This window comes from Giraffa tippelskirchi, chromosome 4 (assembly GCF_054371585.1).
Source record: "Giraffa tippelskirchi isolate mGirTip1 chromosome 4, T2T-mGirTip1v1.2.pri, whole genome shotgun sequence".
Classification (NCBI taxonomy): domain Eukaryota; kingdom Metazoa; phylum Chordata; class Mammalia; order Artiodactyla; family Giraffidae; genus Giraffa; species Giraffa tippelskirchi.
Genome location: NC_137278.1, coordinates 82,619,285 through 82,632,012, shown reverse-complemented (window position 1 = coordinate 82,632,012; position 12,728 = coordinate 82,619,285). Strand labels below are relative to the sequence as shown.

The window sequence follows — 12,728 nt, the reverse complement described above, 5'->3', positions numbered from 1 at the left end:
TTGGAGGTCTGGCTTTTGAAGTATGTTCAGTTCAGTTCAGTTCAGTCGCTCAGTCGTGTCCGACTATTTGTGACCCCATGAATCGCAGCATGCCAGGCCTCCCTGTCCATCACCAACACTCGGAGTTTACCCAAACCCATGTCCATCGAGTTAGTGATGCCATCCAACCATCTCATCCTCTGTCGTCCCCTTCTCCTCCTGCCCCCAATCTTTCCCAGCATCAGGGTCTTTTCCAATGAGTCAACTCTTCGCATGAGGTGGCCAAAGTATTGGAGTTTCAGCTTCAACATCAGTCCTTCCAATGAACACCCAGGGCTGACCTCCTTTAGGATGGACTGGTTGGATCTCCTTGCAGTCCAAGAGACTCTGTAACCATGAAGTTACGTTGAAGTCTGTAACCATGGCTAATACAGAGAATTCTACAACAACAATGGAAATAAGTACCAGCCCGAGTATCCGTGATCTTGGTGCCCAGTGAAAATCTGCTGTGAATATAAATAAATAAGTATATCTTGCATCTTGCTACTTTTTTTTTTCTTTTAACTTTCTTTTCATTGCAATCTCAGGCAGCTGTGGTTGAGGAAGAGGGAAGTGGGTGGTGAATGCAATAAGAGAGGAGCCGAATAACAGAGTCCTTTTCCGCTTCTCAGGTTGCAAAGTTGACTTGTCGTTTTTAATTGATGGGAGCTCGAGCATCGGCAAACGTCGATTCCGAATCCAGAAGCAGTTTCTGACCGACGTCGCCCAGACTCTTGACATCGGTCCTGCTGGTCCACTGATGGGTGTTGTTCAGTATGGGTAAGTGTGGCTCTGAATTCTGAAACAAGGGTATGACCCTCGTTTCATTTTGTGCCAGAAAAGAAAAACATCCGTACATCTAGAGCACAGCAGATTCATTCTCTTTCCTGATACAGACATAAATGAGACAAACTGAAGCAATCCAAATGCCAATGAAGAAATCTGAGGTCTCCAGAAGGAGGGACAGGTTAATCAACACTTGAAAGTAAATGGCATTTGCACTCCGGATTGGTAGAGAGAATATTTGTTTGGGGATTAAGAGAGCTGGGTTCAAGTTTTCACTTAGCCAATAGCAGGCTGTGTGGCCTTAGGGTAAGGCCTTCACCTCTCTCTCAGGCAATTTCCCTTTCAACCCTGACTCCTCGACTATTAGTTTGAGGGGCTCCTGTGCTATCCTATAGGTGTGTGTGTGCTAAGTCATTTCGGTCGTGTCCAACTCTCTGTGACCCCATGGACTATAGCCTGCCAGGCTCCTCTGTCCATTGGATTCTCCAGGCAAGGAGACTGGAGTGGGTAGCCATGCCCTCCTCCAGGGGATCTTCCCAACCCAGAGATTGAATCCAAGTCTCTTATGTCTCCTTCATTGGCAAGTGGGTTCTTTACCACTTGCTGGGAAGACCAAAAACTCTGTAGCAGAAGTCTCACTTATAGGTGAGATGCCCAGAAAACATGGGCCTCTGGGTTGAACTTTCTCCTTTCTCCCAATAACCTAAGGCCTCTGCACTGGTGGTGGGAAAGCTCACCTGGCAATGGGGAGCACTGCAGGAGGTGAGGGGTGGGTGTGATGGCCCCCAGCAGTCATCTAGCTGACTACCCCCAATTCATTCTACTCTTCTACATAGGATAGAAATTGAGGGCTCATACTGATGTCCACCCTCAACTTTTCTCTTATGGGGATAATGAATCAATCTTATTTCACATGCAATAGATTTCTCTTTAAAGTAGATTTACAGATATCAACTGGGAATAAGTAATTAAAAGAGCAAACAAGCTCAAATCTCCAATAATAGGTGGCCTTTTGATCAAGAATGATTAAGGGCAGGATAACTGTCTCACTTGCCACAAAGGATCTCGGACACAACCTCCCCCCTTCATCCCCCAGATCTGTATCGCAGCCTTGGCCTTGGAAACTAACTTAGGCCTTGGAACCTCTTGCTCAGAAGCCGCAGTCACAGCTTATTTGTGCCTCGTGAGAATTAAAAAAAAAACAACCTGACAACAGCCAGGAGGTCTCCAGACCCTTCAAACATTTAGAGCAGCATTTTAACCAGCGTTGTTATGTCAAAGACACGAGGATATTTAGTTTTGAGATCTCCAAAGGAATAAAAATGCTTTGCTTTCACAAGAACCTATAACATTTGTATTTTTAGAATTAAATTCCAATAACATATATAGCATCACCTTCTATTTCTGTGAACCAAAGTCGCTGAGTTAAGTGGCACTTGTATACAGTCCGAGTCAAATATGTAAAAATAACCACTTGCTACAAATGTTAATTCTCAGTGTCAGATGGTTTGGAGCATTTTATCTTGAGGTAGGAAAATGCGTGGTTTTGGCCACTGTTTTCTTGTTTTTCAACACGTCAACCTGTTTTCATTCCTGTTTTTCTTTTTAAAGATAGCAAATGAATAGCCGGCTTCTCTGGGGAGGAAATGTAAGTGTTTCAGCGCAGATGTCTCTGGTCAGTTTATTGAGGGATTCAAAGCTTGGTGTGTTATCTTGCATTAAAAATAGCTGCTTTAAAAGCTGTGTATACCAAAGTTTATAGGATAATATGAAAATAAGGCGATAAATATGTCAAGAAAAAGAAAAGTGGCAGGCAGACTGCGTGGTGTGCTGATGGGAACACGGATTAAAGAACAAATGTAGCAGGGTAGGAAAAACAATTCAATCAAGACTCCTTCCTCTCAGAATACCATTTTCTCCCACGTATTCTTAATGTCATCACCATTCACAGGGAAGAGTTTACCGCCACACTTTCCAATGTCACTTTCTAAAAATACCTTTGCTGCTTATCTTTTTTCCGTCCAGGGTCCTTATTAATTTAAAGCCCTTAAGGGAAGGAAACGTGTCTGTTTTCCTTCACCTTCTGCTCACACAAGCCGATCGATCATCTTCGGCCTCAGGGTGGGGTGTAAAGCGCAAGGAACTGATGACAGGACATCTTGAATTCTAGCCTTGGCTCCACTGGGTGACCTCAGGCAAGTCACTTAGCCTCCCCACGTCAGAGCTGCCATCGGTGAAGTCCGGGGCAGGCGGAGCAGATGATTTATTAGGACTCTGCCAGCCCTGATGTTCTGTAATTTAGTGACTGGCTCTGTACTAAGAAGACAGCCAATCAAGGAACGTTGGGCAAACCCACTGGAAGCACTTCCTCTCCCTTCCAGCCTCAGGTTCTGAATAGGTGGGTGAGTGATGAGCAATGAAACAATGGCGGCACAGAGGTTATACGTCTGTCGGGGGAACACAATCAGTTGGAGAAAAGCACTAGGAGGGTGTAATGAGGCTGAAGGGGAAATCCACGCACCCAGAAGTAAAAGCTGAAAATGCTTTTATTTCTGCTCAGCTCTCCCATCCATCCTTTCTCCAGCAAATGGTCTTAGTGTGCAGAGGGGGAGGGTGTGGGGCAGGGAATGGTGAGGGGCAGAGGTCGATGCAAATCTGGGGTCAGTGTTCCTGGAAGAAGGCTCACTAGTGCGTGGCTGGCTGGGAAACTGATCCCTTTCCTGGGCTTCTGGGTTCTAACTGGATTCTAGTACCCACTTCACGACCCGCCACTGGGGATCAGCCCCCTTCTCTCAGAATCTCAGAGCAGTGGGGGCCCTAGAAAAACTCGTGCTTCCACCTCCTCATGTTACAGTGAGGAAACAGGCTCTAAAAGAAATGCCCACCCCGCCAAGAACAAGCTCCCAAGGCGAGGCGCAGGCTGGGAAGGAGCTGGCGGAGGCGGGAAGATTCAGAGCTCCCTATTCCTCCTCTCAGGCCTCTTACCCCCATCAGCGCTGCCCCGGGTCCACGTGAAAGATTCCCCCAGAACATTCTTTCGCTTGGCTTTCCGTAGAGCTGAGGCAGAACTTAGACTTTTGAATTTGGGATTTAGAAGCCTCATACTATGAACAGGAAACAGAAAGCAAATAAGAAATAGAAATATGAGAAGCAGAACAATGGCCTGATGGACAAAATGCAGAGTTTGTTCCACCTGCTGGTCCCTAAGCATCCTACACAGAGATACTTGGGGTACAGGAGACAGAAAACCAGCCCAGGCAGGCAGGTGAAAGGAGAGTGATGTCACAGGATTGGCGGGTCACTGGTCCCCTCCCTCCTCCTTTCCTGCATCTCCTCTCTTGTCAGACAAGCTCTCTGCTTGTCCTCTCTGTCCTTCCCCCCAGTGGCCCAGCATCATCCACTGCCAGGCTCATGGCTTCTGCCCCTTTCTGTAACTTCTCCTTTCACTGGCTGGGTTCCTACTTCTGATCCAGGCCAGGGGGAGCTCTTCAGCCCCAGTGGTGCCCACCTTCTCCATCTCCCACATCCCCTCTCTGCACATACAGAGGCTTGGAACCCAAGATCGGGTTAACCTTTCAGCAACCACAGCATTCCTTCCACAATCATCACGCACCTCCAGTAAGAGAGTCCACATTTGATATAGACCCAGAGAGGCTGAGAGACTTCCCTAAGAACACACAGCTAATGTTTGACCACAAGGGAGAAGATAGATATTAAATCTTGGGTTAATCTCTAAAATGTGAAACCAAACTGACTTCAAAGATTTTGCTTCTCTGCCAAGAAAGCTCCTGATGATTGAAGTTTTCCACCAAACTGAGGACTGAGACGCTGTTGAAGAAAAGGCCAAAGACCAAGCCCTCATTTTGCACATGTGGTCTCATTTTAGCATTACGCAGCCAACAGGCTCATGGTTGCACTTAAGACCAACGGGAACACTAAGAGGCCAGATGAAAGAATGGCCAGACAAGTAGCTGTGAACTCTAGCAAACAGAACAGTGAAGCCAAGCAGGTTACATTTTAGCTGCTGCCTGGATCCACAGGTGCTGAACGCCCTCTGAACCTTCAATATAATGTCATCTCATTCCCAGTTTCAATACAAATAGAGCAGAATTGTACGTGATCTTCTGAACTTTGTAATCAACCCCAGGGTACCAACACTGGAAAACAAGCTATAGAATAAAACAAAATATTGGTTGTTCTTCATTTCAAAATGAAATCCTTTTCTTTGCTCATGGTTCTCTGACAGGTGCCCCGTGCTTTAGCTCTAAGTTGGGCTGCATTTCCTTACTTTACTTCTCAGCCCACCCCAACTCAGCCCGGACTGAACACCTTCAGTTACATTCAATTGAGCCTCCCTTCCTGCCCCCAAAGCAGGAAGGATGCTCAGAGGCTCCCGTGGACCAGCTGAGCCATCCAGTGTGGGGCAACCAGAGTCGGGGGAAGAAAACAGGTGTTGGATGTGGTGCAATGGGTGGGATAATGGCTGCGAAGCTGCCCATGTCTGACTCCCTGGGATCCATGGCTGTGATAACTCACTGAAGCAACAACCTTCCTGGCTGTGTGGAATGAATTCACTGGTTTCCCATGAAACAGCAAAAACTGGCTTCATAAGGAGACCTATCATTTCCAGCAACGTACCAGAAGCAAAAATCCCTAAAAAGGTTTCCCTAAGAAACATTTAGCCCTTTTTTCATGCAACTTAAGAGGGAAACAGAAATGTAAACAGAATGATCCTTACAACCAAGACCGACTGAGCAGACGGCTGCTGCATGTTCAAAACCCGATGTTATACTTACTAGGTCCAGTGCAGAGCCCCCTCCAAGATATTCCATCAGAGCCAGAGGGGCTTGGAGCTGTGATTAAAGTCAAGGACCCTGAGATGGGGAGACTGCCCTGGATGCCCAGGTGTCCCAGTCCAATCACTTCGGTGCTTAAAAGCAGAGAACCCTTCCCAGCTATTACCCATTAAGGGAGATGTGACTACAGAAGAGGCTCAGAAAAATGCATCGGCTGGCTCTGCAGGTGGAGGAGAGGGACCCTAAACAAGAAAGACATGCTGGAAAAGACCAGGCAATGATGGTCTCCAAGAGCCTTTGAAAGAGAGCATAGCTCTGCTGGGGAGAGCCCCAGAGGCCTGCTGACCTCCAGAGCTGTAAAATGGTAAGTGTGTTGGTTCGGCCACTAAGTTTGCAACAGAAATAGACAACTGCTACACCTGGCAAGGAGGACCCTTCTGTCACGTTTTCTTGAGTTTGCAGCACACGAAGGAGTGAGAGGGTTTGGGACATGAGCCCCAACAGGAGGGGACCTGGGAGATGCTTGGCACCACAGGACCCCAGAGCAGGAAGAGGCTGCCTGGTCCCAACGTCACGTTGCGGTCACCAGGGGAGCTTTTAGAAATGCTGATGCCTAGGCGCTATCCCAGACCTATTAACCTGGAATTTGGCAAATACCCAGAAGCTAGTATGTTAATCTGTAGCCAAGGTGAGAATCACTAACCCCCAGAGAGGGGAAGGGACAGCTTGGCTTCCCTGGAAAGAGGGCAGCACCCACAGAGCTCAGGTCTCTCAACCCCTGCCCCGTCCACTCCTCGAGCCCTCCGTCTACACTGCCTGTAGAAGAAGTAACAGGACCCAGAACAGCTGCCTGTCTCCCTGGAAGGGCTCTCCAGGGCCTAGGGGCACTTGCAAAGACTTCTCGGCCCCTCTTCTTTCAAGGCAGGTGAACCCTTGAGCCACACGCCTCAGGGACACAGTCTCAAGGCTGAGTGAGCTGGGAATACAGTTTACACAACGATCTTATGCTTTTCTGTTCCCACCACACAGTTCTCCCAGGGGGACAGAGGAAACAAAGACTGCCCTTGTCTCATGCCTTTTCTACTTGGATGGGTTCCCCTTGACCCTGCATTGCACATCACCAGGGCTTCTCTGGGGGCCCCCCATCCATGCCATGCTGAGATTATTCTCCCTAGATCCCTGGACCATTCTGCTAGAGAAGCAGATGGCCACTCTTGTGCACACTAGAACTACTTGGGGAACATCCGAAAATCCCAACGCCCAAACCAAACTGGGCTGTGCTGTTATCTGGGATCCTCCCGACTCCCCCCAGGTCACCAGCCTAGGGCTTCAGGAGCCCCATTCTCCTTCCTCTCTGCCTTTCTTGCACCTTCTGAAGACTTATTTATTCTCCCCCCTCCCCCATATCCGGAGAAGGCAATGGCACCCTACTCCAGTACTCTTGCCTGGAAAACCCCATGGATGGAGGAGCCTGGTAGGCTACAGTCCATGGGGTCGCTAAGAGTCAGACACGACTGAGCGACTTCCCTTTCACTTTTCACTTTCATGCACTGGAGAAGGAAATGGCAACCCACTCCAGTATTCTTGCCTGGAGAATCCCAGGGACGGAGGAGCCTGGTGGGCTGCCACCTATGGGGTCGCACAGAGTCGGACACGACTGAAGCGACTTAACAGCTTCCCCATATCACTGGCAGCCCCACTGCTTATGTTCTTGATTCTTACAGCATTCTCTAAGACAGAGGTGTCCAACCTGCAGGCCATGGACCGGTACTTCCTGTCAGATCAGTGGTGGCATCAGACTAGAAATAAAGCACACGATAAATGTAATGTGCTTGAATCATCTCAAAGCCATTCTCCCTCTTCCCGGTCCTTGGAAAAATTGTCTTCCACAAAACCAGTCCCTGGTGCCAAAAAGTTTGGGGACCATTCTTCAAAGACACTGCCACTCAAACATGATACACAGTGTCATGTGTATGAGACGTAGCCTTTCATGGGGCTATGAGAAAGACAGAGCCTCAGACCTCACATCCAGTCCACAGAATCTGTATTTTAAAAAAACCCCAGGTGACCGGATGCACAACTGAGTTTGGGAAGCACCAAACACTGTCTGTTGTCAAGACATTCTATGTCCCTGCACTTATCAAGCCCTGCAGTATAACAGACAGCAAACTGGAGAGCCTCCTGGCTCCAGAGTAATTCTCAGATCAGCAGAGTACATGCCCATATTTCCTCCAGCAGGAAGATGCTTGCAGGTTAACTTTCTATTTTTTTGGTGGCAGGTGGAATTATTGTTGCTAATTACCAAAACAGAAATACTCCTCTAAACACAAAATTTGATTATAAGACTCTGCTCCAAATCTCTGATCCTAGGAAATATGAGAAAGGCCAATGTCCTTTCAAAAGGGGCTAGTTGTGCTAAGTCCCTCAGCAGGTTGGCCTGGGCCCCTGCATTGACCATAGCTGCTCAGTCCTTTAAGGGGAGGGACAGAATCATTTCATTCTGAGCTGGGTAATGCCCTCATGGAACAAGTCCGTCACCCAACCTGCTGCCACCTTAGGCAACCAGGGTTACTCCAGAACATCCTCCTGAGTTCACAGGCATGGTTCAACTCAGTGACTAACTCCTTAAATCATCACACTTTGGCATTATGAAAATTAAAAGGCTAAGGATAGTCAATAGAATGAGCTAGGCTCCAAGAGTACGTGAACTCAGAAATTCCAGATGTTCAAGCTGGATTTAGAAAAGGCAGAGGAATCAGAGGTCAAATTGCCAACATCTGTTGGATTATCATAAAAGCAAGAGAATTCCAGAAAAACATCTACTTCTGCTTCATTGACTACACTAAAGTCTTTGACTGTGTGGGTCACAACCAACTGTCGAAAAATCTTAAAGAGATGGGAATACCAGACTACCTTACCTGCCTCCTGAGAAATCTGTATGCAGGTCAAGAAGCAACATTTAGAACCGGACATGTAACAACGGACTGATTCCAAATTGGGAAAGGAGTATGTCAAGGCTGTATATTGTCACCCTGCTTATTTAACTTATATGCAGAGTACATCATGAGAAATGCCGGGCTGGATGAAGCACAACCTGAAATCAAGATTGCCAGGAGAAATATCAATAACCTCAGATATGCAGATAACACCACCCTTATTGCAGAAAGCAAAGAGGAACTAAAGAGCCTCTTGATGAAAGAGGAGAGTGAAAAAGCTGGCTTAAAACTCAACATTCAAAGAATGAAGATCATGGCATCCTGTCACTTCATGGCAAATAGATGGGGAAACAATGGAAACAGTGAGAGACTTTATTTTGGCTGGGGCGGGGGGTGGGGGCTCCAAAATCACTGCAGATGGTGACTGCAGCCATGAAATTAAAAGACGCCTGCTCCTTGGAAGAAAAGCTATGACTAACCTAGACAGCATATTAAAAAGCAGAGACATTACTTTGCTGACAAAGGTCTGTCTAGTCAAATCTATGGTTTTTCCAGCAGTCATGTATGGATGTGAGATTTGGACCATAAAGAAAGCTGAGCACTGAAGAATTGATGCTTTTGAACTGTGGTGTTGAAGAAGACTCTTGAGAGTCCCTTGGACTGCATGGAAATCAAACCAGTCAATCCTAAAGGAAATCAATCCTGAATATTCATTGGAAGGACTGATGCTAAAGCTCCAATACTTTGACCACCTGATGTGAAGAACTGACTCATTAGAAAAGACTCTGATGTTGGGAAAGATTGAAGGCAGGAGGAGAAGGGGATGACAGAGGATGAGATAGCTGGATGGCATCACCGACTCAATGGACATGAGTTTGAGCAAGCTCTGGGAGTTGGTGATGGACAGGGAAGCCTGGTGTTCTCTGGTCCATGGGGTTGCAAGGAGTCAGACATGACTGAGCAACTGAACTGAAGGATAATCAGGTTATTCTAGTGTAACCTTAAAGTGATGATGCCTTGGAGAAAACAGTTTTGAAAAGTTCTTTCTATAGGGAATATGATTAGTTAACGTGTTTCTACTGGCATCAAAATTCATTTGAGAGGCTCACTCCATGTGACTGGGGGTGATTCAATAGACTTTGGGACTTTAACCAAATGGGAACCTTAGGACTGAAAGGGCCTCAGAAGTCCTCTAAAATTCAGGGCTCCCCAAACTTTCCCGAGGATGAGATTCACCTGGATCAGCTTGTTTAAAAAAATCCCCAGCCCAGACATACTGAGTTTCTGCCTTGGGGAGACCTGGTTAAACCTGTGGAGTTTAACAGGGTGCCTCAAGTGAGACTTGTCATCAGGGAGGTCTGGGGACACTGATGCACCATCCGGGTCCCTGCCCCGAGGCTCCAGCCTCCCTTGGAATCACTTCGGACAGGCATTCATTCTTCTCACACACTTGCAAGATACTCCTTTCCTATTGCATGAATTAGTCCTTTCTATGAATGAATTAGTCCTTTCTATGAACAGTCAAATGCTGGCTCCCTATCATTTGTCTTCATTAGTCTTAACTCCTCTTTAGAACACAAAACAATTTGATGTTTTCTTCTTGAGCTATAAACCTCTTTGTTTATTTTCTTCTCTTACTTTCAAAGGAAATCCTTAATATCCACTGAGGGAAACAAATGTGTTTTCTCTTGATGAGATCTTCTAACAAAATTACAAATTAAAAGATTGTTTACACAAAAATATAGTGGCGTATCTCTTTGAACTTTTAAAATAATCTTCAGCTCTGAAAAAGGAACTAGGTAAAGGGGTAAGGCCACCAGTTCCAACTAAGGACCCTTGTGCTGTGATACTGAGAGTGGTCAGAGTCTGCAGGTTAGAGACTTATCATTCATTCCCATAATTTAATCACATTACATTTTAACAACGATTTATTCAGTGTTTAACCACACTCTAAGCACTATGCCATTTGCAGGGGATACTAATGTAAAATTCATCTAAGTGGTTTGATTACATTTGCCTGTTAGTCCCTTGGTGGATGAGCTCTGCGGTTTTGCTCCTAATGGTAATTTTAGCAATTGGAAAGAGTTTCAGAGGTCCTCTGATCCAACCTTTCAATTCATTAAAAATAAATAAATAACCTTGATAGAGATTCTGTTCTTTGGGACTTCACCAGCTAGTGAGGGAGGTGATATTTTTAACAGAAACAACATTAATAAACTGAAAAGCATCTATTCATTGGGTATATGAATAGCTCATCTGTCTGCTTCTGAAGGTAGATTCATCTACCTCCATGATGTAATAGGGGGAGAGAGTGATGAGTGTGGGGCCCAGAGGGGGTGTTCACCTCTACCCAGGATGGTCTAAGAGAGGAAAGGACATTTGAGATTCCTCCCTCTTTCCCTCCTTTCCATAATTCTCTATTACCCCCTGTATGCTAAGCACCAGGGAGAGGAAATACTGGAACTTGTTCTCAAAGAGGTTATAGTCAACCTTCATGATTTGTGTGTTCCACATTTGCAAGCTCACCAACTTGCTAAAATGTACCTGTATCTCCAAAATCAATACTCCTGGTACTTTCACAGTCATCTGTCGATGTGCACGGAGAAGGAAGGAGACACGCAACATCCCCAGCTGAGGTCAAACGAGGCAGTGCGCTGCCTTGTTTCAACTCGTGCTGTAAACAAGCGTCCTTTTCGCAGTCTATTTAGCACCACATTTTCCAGCTATTCATCGATGATTTCACAAGTTTAATGGCCCCAAGTGTAGCACTGAAGTGCTATCCAGTGTTCTAAGCACGAGAAGGCTATGACGTGCTTAAGGAGAAACCACAAGTGTTAGATAAATTTCCTTCAGGCAACCTATGCTATTGGTCATGAGTTCAATGTTAATGATTTGATGGTCCAATATATTCAGCAAAAAAAGAAAAGAAAAAGGAAATTCATTTATCTGTATGTGAATCTGCTCCAGAAACTGCTAAAATAACTAATGGAAAAGTGGCTGAACTTACGAATTCATGAGATGATGACTACTTTTTTTTTTAAAGTATGGTGGATAGCCATTATGAAGCTGAGAGCCAAAGCAAATCTACACAGCATGACCCAGGGTCAGGAAAATGTTAAACCCTTTCAGCTAGTGTTTCATGATACAGAAAATGTGCATATAATTAATTATTGTAAGAAACATATGTTAAATTGGGCAACTTGAAACAGAAACATACATAAAACAAGTTTATATTCTGACCTATTGATGAAAATATGACCAGAGGCCCACAGGAATCCAACCCCCTATTTTCCCTAGGAGCAATGATCTGCTAATGTGATGTTTGCAACAACTTTATAGAACATAACTACTGCAGATAACAAGGCTTGACAGTAGACATAGTATGGGAAATGGGTGATCAATCACTGTACAAAATTATCAACATTCAGACAGCCTTGTGAACAGGGTTCTGGGGGAACAGTATAGATATGACTAGGTGACTAGCTTCCACATTTAATCTTTTTTCTGTAAAAACTTAAGGAAAATCTATATTTTTGCTTTTGAAATTATTTGTCTATGAGCAACACAATTTATGGTCAGCTATGATTTCTTCACAATTGTCAGAAACACTCAGGAAATCTTTCAAAATGAGAAAAATCTAGTCCCCCAACCATTTTCAAATGTAATTAGAGTTCTGTGAGTTAAACTTTTTATAGTTAATGGGGTGTCTAGAACATTATGTTTGAGACAAATACATAGTTATTATTGTCAATATCAATTTTACAATTTTCTGTTTTGTAGCTAATAATACTTTGTTGTTGTTTTATTATTTCTTTTTCAGCCCCTGAAAAGTTCATATTCTTTGGTTACCAAAGGTAGATCCAGACTTTGGGGACTCTGAAGCTTATATAGTTTGGGGACTCTTTTTAGAAAAAGAACCCAAAATTACAAATATGAAGAGGTATCGTTAGCATGCAGGTTAATCCACCTCTGACAGGCTCTTAGCAGCTGTGGGGTAAGACATCCTCTGGACAGTCCACTGTGGCACAGGAAGACCAAGTAGGAGGCTGTAGCAACAGTTCAGGAAAGAGAAGATCAAAGTCCAAACTTGAGGGGTGGGGGGAAAAGATACGAGAGTCACAAGAGATATTTGAGAGGTTGATCTGACAGGACCTGGTATTTGATGAGGACATTATCAGAGGGTATCAAGAAT

General features: G+C 45.2%; 1 protein-coding gene across 3 annotated transcripts in view; it reads left to right on the top strand.

Annotated features, from left to right (window-relative positions):
• VIT (vitrin) overlaps positions 1–12,728 on the top strand; it is a 127,022-nt gene that overhangs the window by 95,334 nt on the left and 18,960 nt on the right. For all 3 annotated transcript variants that reach the window (XR_014083673.1, XM_081596241.1, XM_081596242.1), the window contains one exon: positions 651–798. Coding sequence is in view for 2 of the 3 variants with exons in the window: in XM_081596241.1 (XP_081452367.1) it covers positions 651–798 (148 nt within the window). In the remaining variant the exon portion in view is untranslated. The remainder of the gene's footprint in view (positions 1–650; positions 799–12,728) is intronic.